Source organism: Bombina bombina, chromosome 5, assembly GCF_027579735.1.
Source record: "Bombina bombina isolate aBomBom1 chromosome 5, aBomBom1.pri, whole genome shotgun sequence".
NCBI lineage: Eukaryota > Metazoa > Chordata > Amphibia > Anura > Bombinatoridae > Bombina > Bombina bombina.
The window spans coordinates 790,752,692-790,770,740 of record NC_069503.1 but is presented as its reverse complement, the minus strand read 5'-3'; the positions used below and the strand labels follow the sequence as shown (position 1 = coordinate 790,770,740).

Below are 18,049 nucleotides of genomic sequence, written 5' to 3'. Positions count from 1 at the left end.
ATTATATAACAATACTTTACCAAACCTAATGGATGTGAGTATTTAAGGGTATAGCACCTATGCTAGATATGGATTTGTATGTATATATAGTATTGTTTAGATAGCTTATCCATATATGACTATTTTGTACTTGGCAATAGTCCTAATAGGAGATGCACTACCCTAGGCTATTATCCTAGCCGCATTACCTTTATCGTTAAGTCCCAACAACAATAAAGACACAACTTAATACCATCAATAGCTGTCTGATCTATTTGCAGGTATTATCTTTAGTTGCCGAATTTGTTGATACAAGTTAGATGGACATATATAAAGAGACATATGTAATTAAATCATAACAGGATACTATACAGGTTTAAATAACATTAAACATCATTATTAATAATGGTGACGATACTTGCAGTAAAGACATACTAGCTGATTGCCATGGCAACATGGTAATAAATGTATACAAACTAATGGAGATAGAAAATATCTTTATTATTTATATCTCTCAGAGCAAATAATGTCTCATAACATCGATTTACAGAATGACGATATCTGCGTGATGGGTCACGCCTACCTGTACTACTAAGACAAGTCATGTGACAAACATCTACCCAATAGGGTAGATGACTAGCGATTGGCCGGCCGTAAGAGGGTGTGTATGAATACTCACCCGTGATTGGCTCTGAGCAATATTTAACCGCTCGAGATGAGGCAGGACGGGTTAGCCTTTGAAAAAGCCACGGACGTGGCGAAATGCACATCAGGTGCTCCAGATAAATGCTGATAGTCTTATTGTGTGTGTGGTACTTCCTTGCCAGACTTACCCACTTCACACTCCTCACTTGTGGGTAGAATTTTCTAATAGCAACATATGTATGTTAGCTTTCTAGTCACCGCTACAACGCCCCTCCTCTGAGATTTAGCTTTTATATTGGCTCATCTCTCAGACCTGTACATTGACAGATATGATAGCTTAACTTAATTTTGTACTATGATACAGAGTGAGTGACTCTAATATATGCTAACAGCGGTTGAGCATTGTACTTAGCAGATAATTTTGTGGAAGTTTACCTTCCTTTTTTGATTAGTATTTGTGCTATTGCAAAGCACTCTAAAGTGCTTTTTGATCTTGAACTACCCACTAGACATACTCTGTATGGCCAATACTTGGCACTTCAGCATTCATCATCTTTTTTAATTGGTTTTATATACACTACATTGAGTGAATGTTTGTCACTATCACACATTTTTTTATTTTATAATTATTAAAAGTTATGTTTTATTTATAATACCCCAGTCCTGCACATCCACTCTCATAGAGAATTATTCTTAATAGTTCCACTTGAGTGCTCTGGTATATCCATTTCTTCTTTCTACATTTTTCTATGTTTATACAGGATATTGAGCACCCCCCACCTCCATTATTGTGATTAAGGAAAAATTATTTTTCCTCCCTAAGCATAGGGTCTAATTGTGTTGGGGAATTAATATGTATAAGAAAATACAATAGTATTTCTCACCTTTAATTTCTAATACATTTCACTGTGTTCTTCTGTGGTATCTGGAGTTGTCTGAGTTGTGAAAGATTGCTACCTTATGTTTTTGAAAATGAATATATATAGATAGATTTATCTTCATAAAAATAAAAATAGATATTTTGTTTTGTTTGTTATTTTTCCCCCATAAGGTACGGTAATTAAAAAAAAAAGCAATACATGAACAAGGATATTATTGCACAAAAAATGCAATTCAGATATAAGTTTTTGTTTTTTACTTACACACCAGGTATTTGTATAGTATTCTATCTACAAATGCTACAAGGCTCACTGTGACATTTAATAAATAATTTTATAGAAGCTTCTCCACATCTTTATCACGCCAGCCAAGTATTGTGTCTGAGTTGTCACCATGGGCAGAAGTGGGGCTGTAGCAAACTTGCTGACTGAGGAATATCACAAATAACATTGCCACCAGATATTAAATACCCATTTACCCCTTAATTGCACAGATGGTTGAAACAGTTTACTGTAACCATAACCCTAACTGTAACATGAATCCCTGTTAACCTCAAAGCCTATACTTTATCCATAAGCCCAATGAAAATCTTTTAACTATAAATTATTTTCCTTTTAAGAGCCCAATTCCTATCCTTTATAGGGAACTGAAACATAATTTTTTGTTTCATGATTCAAATACAGCACACATTTTTAAGTATATTTCCACCTTACTTCTATCATCAAATCTGCTTTATTTTCTTGGTATCCTGTGTTCAAGGCGTAATGGGCTACTATGAGCTAGCAAAACACATTTAGTCAGTGAATGACAAGGTGTTTACATGTGCATCTTTGATGCTTTGAGCCTACCTAGGTCTGAGTTTCAAGTAAGTATATACAGTAAAAAGAATGAATTAAATTAGATAATAGAAGTAAATTAGAAAGGTATTTAAAATTGCAAGTTATATCTGAATCATGATACTTCAATTTTTACTTTACTGTCCCTTTAATCTTACTTGCTATCAGGATAATCAATCACCAAAAAGTTGCAGCAGGAATTCGTGGGCAGTGAGATTCCTGCCAGGAAAACAAGTTAGATACTGATTGCAAAATGACATTGTTTATCTTGAAGCCCATTTTTTTTTCTTCAGATCAATAGAAAACCAACAATTTAAAAAAAAAAAAATACTACACAAAATCTACATAGCCTTACTTTCTATTGTCACTGGAAACATTATCCTTCAAGTTGAGGTTATCATGCATTCATTGGCTATTCAGTCTTAATTCTAGTAAATCAAATACAAGTTTAGATTGTTTAACAATATAATTAATTTTGTCCCCTGTATCACAGGGCCTAGATATTGTCGTTCCCAGGTGCACTTGCAGCTCAGATCATAGGGAAAAATTGCACCTGTGTACATACGTCATAGCAGGGGTAATGGCTGATACAGCTGAACCAAGCTGTGTGAATATCCAAGGCAGAAATAGGGCCGCAAACGCCAAATTTGAAAACAAAAATACTTTATTAAATCTTCTAAAAACAACAGTTCACAGAAGGGGGTTAATCCATCATTAAATCCATAGATATTTTTGCCATGGATCCTTTAAAATACCTCACCTGTTCATGTTTTTCCCCAGCAATGCATCTGAGAAGTCACCGTTTACTCCACCCAGCATCCCAGAGGTATTGCTTCTACTAGAGTTTTATTCTTTTCTCCCTAGGATGTAATCACATAGGCTACCCAGTCCTGTATATTACCTTTTTATAAGGTAACTTACATCAGAAGCTGACTCACAGACAAGACCCTCTGAGCCCTTTATCGTGTTTGTAGTTGTCTTTTTGTAAAATTACCATGTCATAGTGCACCATGTTTAAGCATTCTGAAATATGGTGGCTCTTAACAAATTATTTATAAAAATAACAACAGGAAATTTGGATCTTATTGCAAGAAAGTATTTACTTTTGTTTTGTGTCTGTCTCTTTTCTCAAATGCTGTCTTGTCACTGGCTCATCCACACATAGCCTTAATCGAAACATTGAAAATAAAAATGGGTGCTAGTATGTTTTTAAGGGAAAAATAAAGTATTGTCTGTGGGTTTTTAAATTGAATTTGTAGATGAGTTCTAAATGCTGAAGACCAATCTTACACCATTCAATGCATTCTTGTGACTCTTCCACAATCTTCAACATAACTGATACATAGTTGCAATACTTTCTTCTACCATTATTTTACTTGGTAATATTTACAGCTTTCTGAAAAATAGGAATTTAAACCTTTCAAGTTACAGCACTGCCTGTTTGCACCAATGGAAGTAGGAAATCTAGTTATTATTATGCTACTTATCAATGACCCCTAGGTCATAAACAATTAGTGCTTAATTTATTTTTTCACTCAGAAGAGAAACTAAAATAGTATAATAACGTTTCCTTGTTTTTTTGGGAACAGCTTGGTCATATGTATGTCCTTGTGAGGCATACATAGTTTGCTTTGATGTGGTTTGTGGAGTTGTTATCATTTATTTAAGTTAGTCTATATTTTCCTGCAACATTCCATTATGAATACTTCTGTCAGACTCATATTCCTTATACACTGCTCCTCATCGTTTGAATATGCCTATCATTTCTGGCTTCCAACATCTTGGCATATGAGGTCATCAAAACACTACACCCTCCTATATCTCTGCTATAGCTTTGCTTTTGTCTGCAGATTTTCTTCACTCATCCCTTTCTATCTGTAAAATATATTTGTCTTTTCTCCTCTCTCATTACTTCCTCACATGCTCATCTATAAGTCATTCTTGTAAATCTTCTTCTTATAAATATCACTCTGTCATTGTAAATCCAACATCATAGCTTTGAGGAATATGTTGCCACTTTCTAAACAAATGATAATATGTTGGTGTGTGTGTGTTTACTGAGGTATGTAGACCTGTGCCATCCATCCACACTGACTAATGGTTTTCTCACTATTACAAATTATTATTCCTGTTGCTTTGTACTGTCCTCATAATATCACAGCTTCTATAAAAAAAAAATCAGTATTATGTTGTATTTTTCATTTTTTTATACCTTTATCCCTGTTCATATAATTGCACATTTGACATCATAAATAAATGATAATATGTTGGTGCGTATGTGTGTGTATTGATATATTCTTCCTATTTGTTTGTACTGATTCTCATTATATCAGCCCTTATACTAAAATTCTGTATTATGTTGCTGTATTTCCCTGTTTTGTTTTTTTTCAAATACACATTGAGAGAGATACGTATAACACATTTAGCATAACCAATTATTTCTGGTTAATACATTTAATTATTTTCAAATGCAGTGCCAGTTTAATACAATTGAATAAAATGAATCAAATTAATGGATTTATTGATTTACCAGATGTGGGTTCTATAGAGAAGTGAGGTTGTCCTTGTAAAATGCTATATATTAGTCTTGCATTAATTCCGTAACTTGGATCATCCAAATCTGTAGCTGTTACTTGAATCACTGATGTCCCTATAGAGAAAGAAACAAAGAATATGTGGACATTTGCTTAGAGCAATTAAAACATTTTATAATAATATTCACTCGCTATAAAAGTCAGCTCTTAGACAGATAAATATCACAGAAAAGAAAATTACTTTTATAAACCCCAGTCAGATCCCAAAAAATAGATAAAGAACTAATATCTCATATGGGACATATACTAATCAGAAACTGATCAAAGAAGGACAATAAAAGGAGCAAAAAAGGGTTTTAAAGTTCATCTCTTTCAAGGAGGGAAATATATTTGGAAAACATTAAGAATTGATGTGTAAAAATTGTAATTATTGTCCCATTTTTCCATATCAAATATATTAGTATAATGATCTACAAGTAGGGAGATGGGAAGGTTGTGACAAAAGTATAAAGGAAGATTCAGAGTGCCCAGGACAAAACTATTTTAAGGATACAATAAGCTTTTAAACAGGTTGCTGGTTTCTGGTTAATATATATGTTGTCAACATAATAGAAAACATCTTTCACATTTTATTTAACTACTAGCCAGCTTATAGGGACATTGAGCAGTAAATAAATGATAGATATAATGATGTATTAAAAGCAAAATTAGCTTGAAAATAAAATGTTGATGTATTTTAATTGTTTAAATACTTAAGAAATAAGTGTAAAGTTCTAGTTTCAATAACATGCATAATAGGCACCACCATGTTGAAACCTAGGTTTACTTTATTTATATATATATATATATATATATATATATATATATATATATATATATATATATATATATATATATATATATATATATATATACATACAAAAAGCAGTGTGGTTGCACTCTCACCAATGGGTCAACAACTGCCGGGGTGCGGTCTAAATCCTCAATATAGTATGCACATAAAGCACTCACCAGACTTCAGACATCTGTGAAATAAATTCTTTAATAGATTGACATTTTGGGGTAAAAGAACCCCTTCTTCTGACAAACAAACCATTTTGGAAACAAACTTATAAAGGCCTATTAAGTCTTCCCACACACAATCAACCAATCAGTGTACAGCATGTGCAAAACATTGCAATTGAGCATGTGTACAAAATGTGACCCAAATACAAAAAAAGAATAACAATAACAAAGTACAATGTAAATCAATGTACAGATACATAGATGTATATTAGTGACCCCCAAGTGTATCTGATGTGCTCCATTCTGTTATTACACCATGATCATGGACCAAAACCAATTTTCTCAATTTACATTAACCCAGTTGCAAACCCCCTCATTGGCCAATCTAGCCATACCTCCTTGTTACCTAGTATAATTACCAATCAGTACTCAGGGCACACCCCCATTTACTATCAACAACAGGAGAGCAATCAAGACCAAAAGGCAGCCCATGGGCATGGGTATCGCCAATGATCATATGCACCCACAAAATGCCACTCTATCAAGCATCCCCAATGATGCCAACAACATGCAACCAAATACCCTACAGAATACACACTAGTCATTCAGAAATGAAAAATTAAGATACAGAGTGGCCTGCTGTTGCTATGGGTAATGCTTTTAAAAACACATAAGGCTACCCCGGTAGAAGCAGGACTGCCTGTTATGAGCAGTAGAGGCTTGTACGTACTTTCGCCCAGCAGTTATTGCGACTATGGTAAGCAGGTCACCCTGTAATATAATTTTTCATTTTTTCATTTCTTAATGACTAGTGTGTATTCTGTAATAGAGTTGCAGGCACAGGAGAAAACAAATATCATGTTGAGTAGTAACCATGGTATTGTAGCTGTGCCCAGTGGCTTAATAGCCCTATTACCCACTGGGATAGTAGCTTTTAACCCCTGACTAGTAAATTATAGTAATATATTTCCACTCCTGCCCATAAGTATGTGATAGGGCTTTATTAACGTTTGAATTTTACAGCTAGCCTTATAAATCTGACAGATCTTCGAATGGCAGCTTGTTATAAAAACAGGTTTTATTGTTTGTAGTACAAAGCCTTAGCATAAGATATTTGGTCGATTTGTTTTGTAGAAAATATTGATAATGATCTACAGCAGGTTTGCCAAGCATGTGCCTTTGAAGCCTGAAATCTGACTCCATTTTAAACCAAAAGTGTCTCAGATATTTTTTCATATTGGGATCTCCCCAAAATCTGCTTTGTTTTTAGCCTAAAGTATAAACTTTAGACAAGATTGCATAATAGGCACCACCATGTTGAAACCTAGGTTTGCTTTACCGTATCTCATCAGCTGAGGCTGAGACAGATAATGTGTGAAAACAAAAGCTATGTGCAAAAAATTATTTAACTATTCCACACAGACATTGTTTCACTTCATCTGCTCCTAATTGACCTCAGCAGAAAAGATAAGAGAAAGCTAGGTTTCAAGATTAGAGCACCCTGAAAAGCCTACAATGTTTACTTAGAATTAAATTACAGGAAAAGGAGCATAATAAATAATGAAAGTGTATTGTAAATGTATTTTATATATACAAATTAAAAATTTTATACTACAATATCAACGGTTTTAATGTTCCTTTAAGCTTGTTTAAATGTTTTAATAAAATCCTATTTTAAAAGGGGACTATAACTGGTAATTGCAGTAATACATTTTGGGTGAATTTCCAAGTATATGGACTGTCATTAACAAAGGAGTGCACTGAAATCAATAAGAACATTTGTGGTAAATGTGTGTTGTTGTTGTTTTTAATTCATCAGAAAAAAAAAAAACATTAACCTTTTATAAAATGAAGTAAATCTGTTCAAAACTAAGATTATTGAATTTCCATATTTTTAAATAGTTTTTTTTCATATTAAGCATATTTTTATTTCATGATAACTTTACCATTTTTATGTCTAGCTATGGAAAATTAGCACAGCTGTAATACCAGTCATCGGCAGACTGACTCACTGGCTATAGAAGATTAAAATAGGCTATTCTAGCTACAATCAAACTGTAAATGATAGGAAGAGCTTAAACTATTTTTTTTCAAACCAATGAACAGTTCCTGGCTTAGTATTAGGTACCTAGAAACATCATAATTCTAGCTGTAGATGAAACATGAATTCACATGATGTTCTTGCTTTTATCATAAAAAAAATAAAATGCACATGGAATGTATTTGTGAACACATTTTCATGAAGACTCCTGCTGTCACCAGTGTGAGTTAAATGCCTTATGAGGTACTTCCAATGTATTATTTGTCTAGTATAAAAACATCTATCAGAACTCTCTTTGAACTGTCATAAACCTCCTGATACCTGTACAGGAATAGACAGTTTAAAATATAGGGTATTAGAAATGTCAACAAGATTTTTAGTTTAAGTCTCCTTGACAAACATTTACAATAAAAATACTTAACAATTAAATGCGATGGCAGGCTCTCAAACATCAGGAGGTCGTATAGTGTAGCCATGCTAAATCCCTCTCCCGAAAGACTTCTGTGGGGCGCACTAGAAAGCCCTGTTATGGCGTTTGCTCTTGCGCTAACCTGGAGGTGCACTAAGCCAACTAAACCAGATAAAGCTGAAGGTGCATTAAGAAACACCAGAAATATCATTGTACTTCACTTACCAAGAAAATGTGTGTATACTTATCTGTGTGTAGGTATAAATTTTTATTTCATTCATTTCAATTTAATTTAAATTTAATTTCATTTTTTTCACACATTTAAAACAATTCCTCCATCTTTGCATACATTGAAAGTATTTTATATATGACAAGAGAATGGGCGAACTGAAATCGCAATGATCACACAGATTTACAATGTTTACAAAAGACCAAGCGAATGGCTTAAAAGGCGGGGTCTGAGTAGCGTATTTGCATTGAATATAATTAACACTATCCCTTCATCTGAATGAATGAGACCGGAAGTGGTTGAACTGAAATTCCGGAAGTGATCTAGATACGGACACTCCGACTTCAGGTATAAAGAATTTTTGCCATAACAATTTGTACTATAAGCCAGTACTAAGATAACTGTGAGAACTAAATAAGGATTCTCATAGATTAAAAAGCAAACTTTTTATTGAATAAGAATAGACTCGCAAAACGGAACAAACACTTCCGGTTCACATTCAACAAATAGCTATAAAAAGGCTCTGTAAATACATAATACCAGTCTTGATAAAGGTCTAGCACAGACCGAAACGCGTCGACTGGTGAGTTCTATTTCAATTGTTACAGGATTAAGAAAACTATCTGCACTATTGTATGTTTATTTTTTAGGTATCGCAGAAACTAGAGAAGACTAGGACTTCCGGTTTCTAACTCCAATCCGGCTTCGGCTGCAGAATCATAACAGGAACGCTAATACTAGCAGAGGGTTTTAAAATCACTTATCTGTTTGTTGGATTGACTGTTCACTATATTGTTTCTTTTTTCACAGTGGCCACTGTTTTTTCAATCATCTGGTTTGCTCTAAATTTTTAGGGACCATGACTTTTTTGAATTGCTTTTTTTCATTTTGATCACAGTGCTTATTTGTTTTCTGTTGTTTTACGTTGATTTTTCACGCTATTTCGTTAAAGGTTAACGTTGCTCACATTAATCACTAGGAAATTGTGAATTTGTTTCGTTGTTTCACGCTGAATTTGCTTTGATGTTTCACGCTATTTTTAATAATTCAGTGTGTTATTATTATTTGGATTTATAGTTTGTATCCATCACACACAAAGCTTAACACTCACAAATATCTTTTCATCATCACTCTCTTAGACAAAATTTACCCACATTCTGAATTTTAACAAGTCAGATAAACCGTGAGGATATATCTCACACAATACACATTGCAAATCTCATGCGCTGCCGTAATTAGCAGAATCAATCTACTCAAACCTAGATTACCTTTTTAGGATTTGTACAGATAGATTGTCCAAACCTCAAGCTCTGCTCACACAGGTTACTACCTTAAATGACATTTATTGTATGTCACACACGCCACGTTAATTAGCAAGATAATTCTGACCTACTTCATTTTGTAAGCAATATCCTGCTACACACCTTAGACGTATCTTAGGACACTAACATGTCCCACTTTTATTAGTCCACTCTCTAAGTGGTTATATGGTATCCAGACATTATTTGAAATATTGTGTATTGGGAAACCAGGCTTTCCGAGTGTTTTTACTAGCCACTGATCAAGGCTAGCATTTCGAATCAGTCTTTTTTGCGCAATTTTATAGTATTTTAATTTTAACTGTTTGCTACTTGTTTTTACTTGTTTTTTATTTGTGAATCTGTATGAATAAATGCACTTTTTATGCTAACTATTATTGGCTCAGACCCAGCCTTTTATTTGGCGCTTTGGTAACCTCCACCTTTATCTAAACTGTATATTGACTACTAGGAGTCAAATTTCCAAAGCCAAGGTCTTATTTTAGGTAGGCGCTCAGTGTACCCCATTGCATACTATACTTATCTGTGTGTAGGTATAAATGTATATATACAACCCCAATTGCAAAAAAGTTGAGACGCTATGGAAAATACAAAAATTTTTGAAAATATACACTGATTTCAAATTTGATGACTGCCGCACACTCTAAAAAAGTTGAGACAGTCGACTGTTTACCACTTTGTAACATCACCTTTTCTTTTTATTAAGTGTTTGGGCACTGAAGACACCAGTTTGTTAAGTTTAGCAGACTACATTTTCATCCTTTCATCCATTATGCATGTCTTCAGCTGCCCAACTGCACGGGGCCTTTGTTGCCTTATTTTGCACTTCATAATGTGAGACGCATTCTCAATTGGAGATAGGTCAAGATTGCAGAGAGGCCATGCTATCATCCATACTTTTTTTGCTTATGCAACCATCCGTTTGTAATCCGGACAGAATGTGGTTTGGCGTTCTCCTGGTTTAAAAAGCTGAGATGTTCCCAAAAAAGGCGACGTCTGGATTGCAGCATATATTGCTCAAAAATGTATACATATCTTTCTGCATTAATGGTGCCCTCACAGATGTGCAAGTTACCCATGTGTAATGCTCGTGGGATACTCCTCTATCAGACCGAACTCGCCAAGTAGTCTTGTTATCCCAGCGTCAAGCCAGAATCATAGGGAATATCCCAGAGCAGAGAAAGTTAGTAAGATGAGGAGGGCAGCACTCACCACAGGCAGTACAGGCCCCAGCGGCAATAGCAGAGCAGTACAAGGTAAATCACTTGAATGGTCAGACAGGCAGGATTTGGCAACAGTAAAGCAGTCCAAGGAAAAACCACTAGAATTGTCAGGCAGGCAGGGTTTGGCAATGGTAAAGCAGTCCAAGGGCACACCACTAGAATGGTCAGGCAGGCAGGGTTTGGCAACAAAGAGGCAATCCAGAACAACAGGGTTTAATAAGCAGAGTAGTCAGACAGGCAGGGTTCAGCAGCAGTATATCAATTCAGCAAATTAGGGGTTAAACAGGCAGAGTAGTCAGACGGGCAAGGTTCATCAGTAGTATATCAGTCCAGCAATTTAGGGCTTAAACAGGCAGAGTAGTCAGACAGGCAGAGTTCAAACACATTAAGGCAATACTGTAGTAATGATCTATAACACCCAGGAGCACACAAAGTAACACCTATACTTGGATAGTGATAAATCGTTACTGAGAGACTTACATAGGTGCAGGATTTGCGCCACAGGAATCCAGACTGGCAACTGAGAGAGAGGAGCGTGCGGCGATGACGTCAGCACCCCATGCATCCAGACCCAACACAGCCCCTGGCAATGAGCAGGGAAGGAGATGCAGTGCTCCTAGCAACGGCTAGAGAGGTACGGTGTGACACCATGCCATGTGCACTGACACACCCTTATAACATGAAAGATGTTGGCTTTTGGACCTGACACTGATAACAGCTTGGATGGTCCTTTTCCTCTTTGGCCCGAGGGCACAACTGCTGTTTTTTCCAAAACCTGTTTAAAAATGTTTACTCGTCTGACCACAAAACAGGATTCCACTGTGCTACTGTCCATCTCAGATAAGACCAAGCGCAGAGAAGTCGGCAGCACTTCTGAACAGTGTTGATGTATGGCTTCAACTTTGCAAAGTAAAGCCTTAACTTGCATCTGTGAATGCAGTGGTGAATGGTGTTGACTGACAAAGGCTTACCAAAGTATTCCCGAGCCCATGTCAGGCTATACATTACAGACTCATGACGGTTTTTGAGACAGTGACGTCTGAGGAATCTGAGAACATGCAAATTCAGAAGTGGTTTTCAGCCTTGCCCTTTATGCACCAAGATTTGACCACATTCCTGGAATCTTTTTGTTATATTGTGTACTGTATAAGGTGAAATGCCCAAAATCCTACCAATTTTACTTTGGGAAATGTTGTTCTCAAAGTGTTAGATTATTCGCTGATGCATCTGTTGGCAGATTGGTGAGCCTCGACCCATCCTTGCACTTGAAGGACTAGGCCTTTTTTGGAAGCTCCTTATATACTATGATTACATGATTGCCTCACTTGTTTCACATCATCTTCTTATTTCAACTTGTCACATAGCTATTATTATTATAAATTTGCTATTATTATTATAAATTTGCAGTCATCAAATTTGAGTGTATATTTTCAAAAATATATTACAGTTACTAATTAAAGCATCAAATAAGGTGTTAATAACATGTTTTCAATATAGTACAATGGAATTAAATCTTCAAATGACTATTTGTTTGTTTTTTGCATTTTCCATACTGTCCCAACTTTTTTGGAATTGGAGTTGTATACACATATATAAAGCAATGTAAGCAATGAAAGAAAATGTTTGGTTTTCATATCGCTTCAAAGTGGGGAGGAATCCCTGACTCATGGTTTAGTAAGGGGGTCCCAAAATCTCTAGTAGAGGCCCTACCTTAAAAAATGGAAATATACATTTTTTAAAAAATAAATGCTGTTCAGCAAACATTCATTATTTGATTATAAGCATTTGTTTTCACCATTCATTATGCTAAAACATTTACCCGTACTAATGAAAATGTATCTAACAAAATGGTTATGTTAAAAAACTGTATTTCAACATATTAAAAGATAATTTTATGCATAAAGCGTAAATTGGTAACTCTGAATTTAGATAGATTGCCCTTACAGACTATTCACAGCATCATTTTAGGTTATTTCTGATTTGATTCACAGTGAAGTAGAACTATAACAACATCACAATGTGTCACTTTCTAAGATTAAGGATAAGAGATTCAGCAACATAGGTACACAGAGAAGAAATTACTTACGTGATTGTTGCTGTAATTGTTATGTAACTTTTTATTTCTTTTATTTATTTTTTTACAAAGGCTATGTATGATCTTGAACTCATTGTATAAAATCTAATATTTGAAGATGTTGTAAAGAGACTAAAAATCCCTGGAGCTGAAAGACAATACGTCCTGCATGACCTTCTCTGAAAAAAATAGCAAGGCTAGTTTTGTAAGAACATACAGATTTTTTAAAACATGCAACAATGTATATATATATATATATATATATATATAAACAAAAAGCAGTGTGGTTGCACTCTCACCAATGGGTCAACAACTGCCGGGGTGATGTCTAAATCCTCAATATAGTATGCACATAAAGCACTCACCGGACTTCAGACATCTGTGAAATAAATTCTTTAATAAATTGACATTTTGGGGTAAAAGAACCCCTTCTTCTGACAAACAAACCATTTTGGAAACAAACTTAAAAAGGCCTATTAAGTCCTCCAACACACAATCAACCAATCAGTGTAGAAGCATGTGCAAACCATTGCAATTGAGCATGTATACAAAATGTGACCCAAATACAAAAAAAGAATAATTACAAAGTACAATGTAAATCAATGTACAGATACATAGATGTATATTAGTGACCCCCGAGTGTATCTGCTGTGCTCCATTCTGTTATTACACCATGATCATGGACCGAAACCAATTTTCTCAATTTACATTAACCCAGTTGCGAACCCCCTCATTGGCCAATCTAGCCATACCTCCTTGTTACCTAGTATAATTACCAATCAGTACTCAGGGCACACACCCCCATGTACTATCAACAACAGGAGAGCAATCAGGACCAAAAGGCCACCCATGGGCATGGCTATCGCCAATGATCATATGTACCCACAAAATGCCACTCTGTCAAGCATCCCCAATGATGCCAATAGCATGCAACCAAATACCCTACAGAATACACACTAGTTATTCAGAAATGAAAAATTAAAATACAGAGTGGCCTGCTGTTGCTATGGGTAATACTTTTGTCAACACATAAGGCTACCCCGGTAGGGGCAGGACTGCCTGTTATGAGCAGTTGAGGCTTGTACGTACTTTCGCCCAGCGATTATTGCGACTATGGTAAGCAGGTCACCCTGTATTTAATTTTTCATTTTTTCATTTCTTAATGACTAGTGTGTATTCTGTAATAGAGTTGCAGGCACAGGAGAAAAAAATATCATGTTGAGTAGTAACCATGGTATTGTAGCTGTGCCCAGTGGCTTAATTACCCTATTACCCACTGGGATAGTAGCTTTTAACCCCTGACTAGTAAATTATAGTAATATATTTCCACTCCTGCCCATAAGTATGTGATAGGGCTTTATTAACGTTTGAATTTTACAGCTAGCCTTATAAATCTGACAGATCTTTGAATGGCAGCATGTTATAAAAACAGGTTTTATTGTTTGTAGTACAAAGCCTTAGCATAAGATATTTGGTTGATTTGTTTTGTAGAAAATATTGATAATGATCTACAGCAGGTTTGCCAAGCATGTGCCTTTGAAGCCTGAAAGCTGACTCCATTTTAAACCAAAAGCGTCTCAGATTTTTTTCATATTGGGATCTCCCCAAAATCTGCTTTGTTTTTAGCCTAAAGTATAAACTTTAGACAAGATTATATAGCAAAAAAACTTAAAATAAAATATAAGGAAACTTACAGCCTTGGAACTTCAGGTTTCATCAAAAGGGATGAAAAATAGTGAATAAATACTAAACATAATAATGCATTCAAAACAAAGATTCACCTTAGAAGATAGCAGCCATAGCTTTTTTGTTTAACTAAAGTGAGTTTTTTTAAACTTTGTACTGTGTAAACTTACCTTTTTACTGTTCTTATTTTGCGATACATAACGTGTTCTATATTACAAAAACATGTTGTGTAGTGCAATAGCAATATTAGAAACATCTGGTACATCTTACCTGGAAAAGGCATACTCTATCCACAGTAGGATCCCTTCAAAGAGACCAAACCACCCATAATGTCTCCTCAAGGATGTCATCAACTATAATGGTTTCCTCCGGTGGTATTTTACCAGCCATGTATGTCCTAGATTAATCCATAATCACCAATTATGGTGACATCTTGTGAGGGCCTTTGTGAACAACCATTTTGTTCCAGAAGGTTGTTTTGTAGAAGGTTTTCTTGAATACTAGAGGCTTTAAGGTATCAGGTTGTGTAGGAACTCCCTTAGGTAAGTCATGAAGGGTTCAGATTGTTGATATGGGGCAATGCACTAGGAAGGTCTTTTGAGTGATTATCATGAGTAGTGGTGTCTATAAGAATTGATTATTTGTGTTGTCAGGATCCTTAGCTACTTGAATGTTAAAGGCAATTATTGTAGGAATGGGTTCATGTGGTGGAGGCTGGTTATGAAAATAGTTAAATATATTTTTGAGGATATTGGGAAATCAAAGATAGTGGTTAGGTATTAACATCTTAATTTGGTGTGTTTTGGGGGGTTTATAAGATTGGGCATCTTAGTGGGGGAATGGTTAATGCAGTTTTAGTATTCGGGTATATTGCAATAGGGTCACAGTTAAATGGGCATTTTTACCAAAATTGAAATGCCTGTCACTGCATTTCATTTCTGAATAGACAAATCTTTGCAATATGCTTGCTTTAGCAAAAATACTTCTATTAAAAACTATCACTGTATTTAATGTGATCTTTTCTCTGCATGTGCACATAAAGCTTTATGCACCAGTATTTTAAACAATGTGTCTGCTCAGTTACTTGTAAATGAAGTAATTGCAAGCATAATACAAGGAACCAACAGCAATCTGAGCAGACACATTGTTCAAAAGCTGTTGCATGAAGCATATTTAGATATGCTTCACATGTACAGTAAAAGCTCTCACCTAAAAGAATGATAGCTTTTGAAAGAAGTCTTTTTGCTACTGCAAGTATATTGCAAACATGCTTATTCAAAAGTTAAATGCATTGGTTTACATTTCAGTTATGCTGGCTTGTCCCTGTAAATGGCCAATGTACTCACGCAAGCAGCAGATAACTGTTCTTTGTATTGAAAGTAGCTAAAGGAAAACCCTTTAAAATGGGATGGTCCTCAATTCCACTCCCAAGGGAGGTTGATTTCTTATGTTCCTTTTGCTTAAATAACTTTTCTATATCCAATATTCATTATTGACATTTTCAGTAAAGTGGCAGTTTCATCAGGATATTTTGAATAAAAAATAAAAGTTAAGGAACTTTCTCTAAATAATTAAATACACTTTAGGAAGTAAAATAAATCACTGTGAGCACATTAAGGGCTAAATTAGAAATGGAGTGTTACATTTTCACGCACCCACAAACGGGCAAATTTGCCTGTTTGCGGGAGCGATAAATAACCAGCGAGCTCATGGTAGCAATTAGAGCTCAGAAAATTAACCAGAGATCCAATCTCTGGTTAATTTTCTAAAAGCTAGGGGGCATTATAGTTTTTTGATTAAAAGAAATAAATGTAGCATTGAAAAACAAAACAACGATGGCACTAGGCAGTTTTGGAGGTTTAATGTTGGAGGGAGTGGGGTGTTAGAAAAAAAAACAAGACTGAAAAATGCCTTTACATTCGTGTTCCCAGTAAATATATATGTACTGTATAATCACCTACAGATATATTTAAACATGCTGCCATCGCTGCACAACTTAACTCCTTTGTTGCACTTAGGTTCTGATGCTGTCTCTGTTGGAGCCTCTCGTGAGCCCAATGCTTACTAGCAACATAAATGTGAGGTCGTACAATTGATATTTAGGGGGGTAGTTATCAACGTGTCTATTTTACCTGTCTTCGCCGGCCCAATACGCCCGCCTAAGCTCGCCTCACATCGCCGCAAAAATTCGCCTAAGTTATTAAAAAAGCTGTCAAAAATCCACGCACCAAGTACGGGGCGATGAGCAGCGGACTGTGATAGTTATCACTTATCCGATCTCGCTGCTCTTCGGCTTTTTTGCAGCTTTCTTGCTAGCCTGTCACTAAGCACCCACACTAAACTACACTGTTCTACCCCCTATACCGGCGACCCCGGAGCCCAGCGCAACTAAATAAAGTTACTAACCCCTAAACCGCCACTCCTAGACCCCGCCGCAACTCTTATAAATGTATTAACCCCTAAACCGCCGCTCCTAGACCCCGCCGCAACTCTTATAAATGTATTAACCCCTAAACCGCCGCTCCCGGACACCACTGCCACCTACATTATACCTAGTAACCCCTATCCTGCCCCCCTATACCGTCGCCCTCTATAATAAAGTTATTAACCCCTATCCTGCTGATCCCGCACCTCGCCGCAACTGAATAAATAGTTTAACCCCTAAACCGCCGCTCCCTGACCCCGCCGCTACCTATATTAAATTTATTAACCCCTATCCTGATGCTACCGGACCCTGCCGCAACCTATATTAAATTTATTAACCCCTAATCTGCCCCCCCCTACACCGTCGCCACCTATAATAAATTTATTAACCCCTATCCTGCCCCCCACTACACCGCCGCCACTGTAATAAAATTATTAACCCCTAAACCTAAGTCTAACACTAACCCTAACACCCCCCTAACTTAAATATTAATTAAATAAATCTAAATAATATTTCTATTATGAACTAAATTAATCCTATTTAAAACTAAATACTTACCTTTAAAATAAACCCTAATATAGCTACAATATAAATAATAATTATATTGTTAAACCTAAGTCTAACACTAACCCTAACACCCCCCTAACTTAAATATTAATTAAATAAATCTAAATAATATTTCTATTATGAACTAAATTAATCCTATTTAAAACTAAATACTTACCTTTAAAATAAACCCTAATATAGCTACAATATAAATAATAA

General features: G+C 35.5%; 1 protein-coding gene across 1 annotated transcript in view; it reads right to left on the bottom strand.

The window, feature by feature from the left end:
• LOC128660831 (cadherin-19-like) overlaps positions 1–18,049 on the bottom strand; it is a 346,558-nt gene that overhangs the window by 197,546 nt on the left and 130,963 nt on the right. The window contains exon 4 of the mRNA XM_053714877.1: positions 4,870–4,989. Coding sequence (XP_053570852.1) covers positions 4,870–4,989 — 120 coding nt within the window. The remainder of the gene's footprint in view (positions 1–4,869; positions 4,990–18,049) is intronic.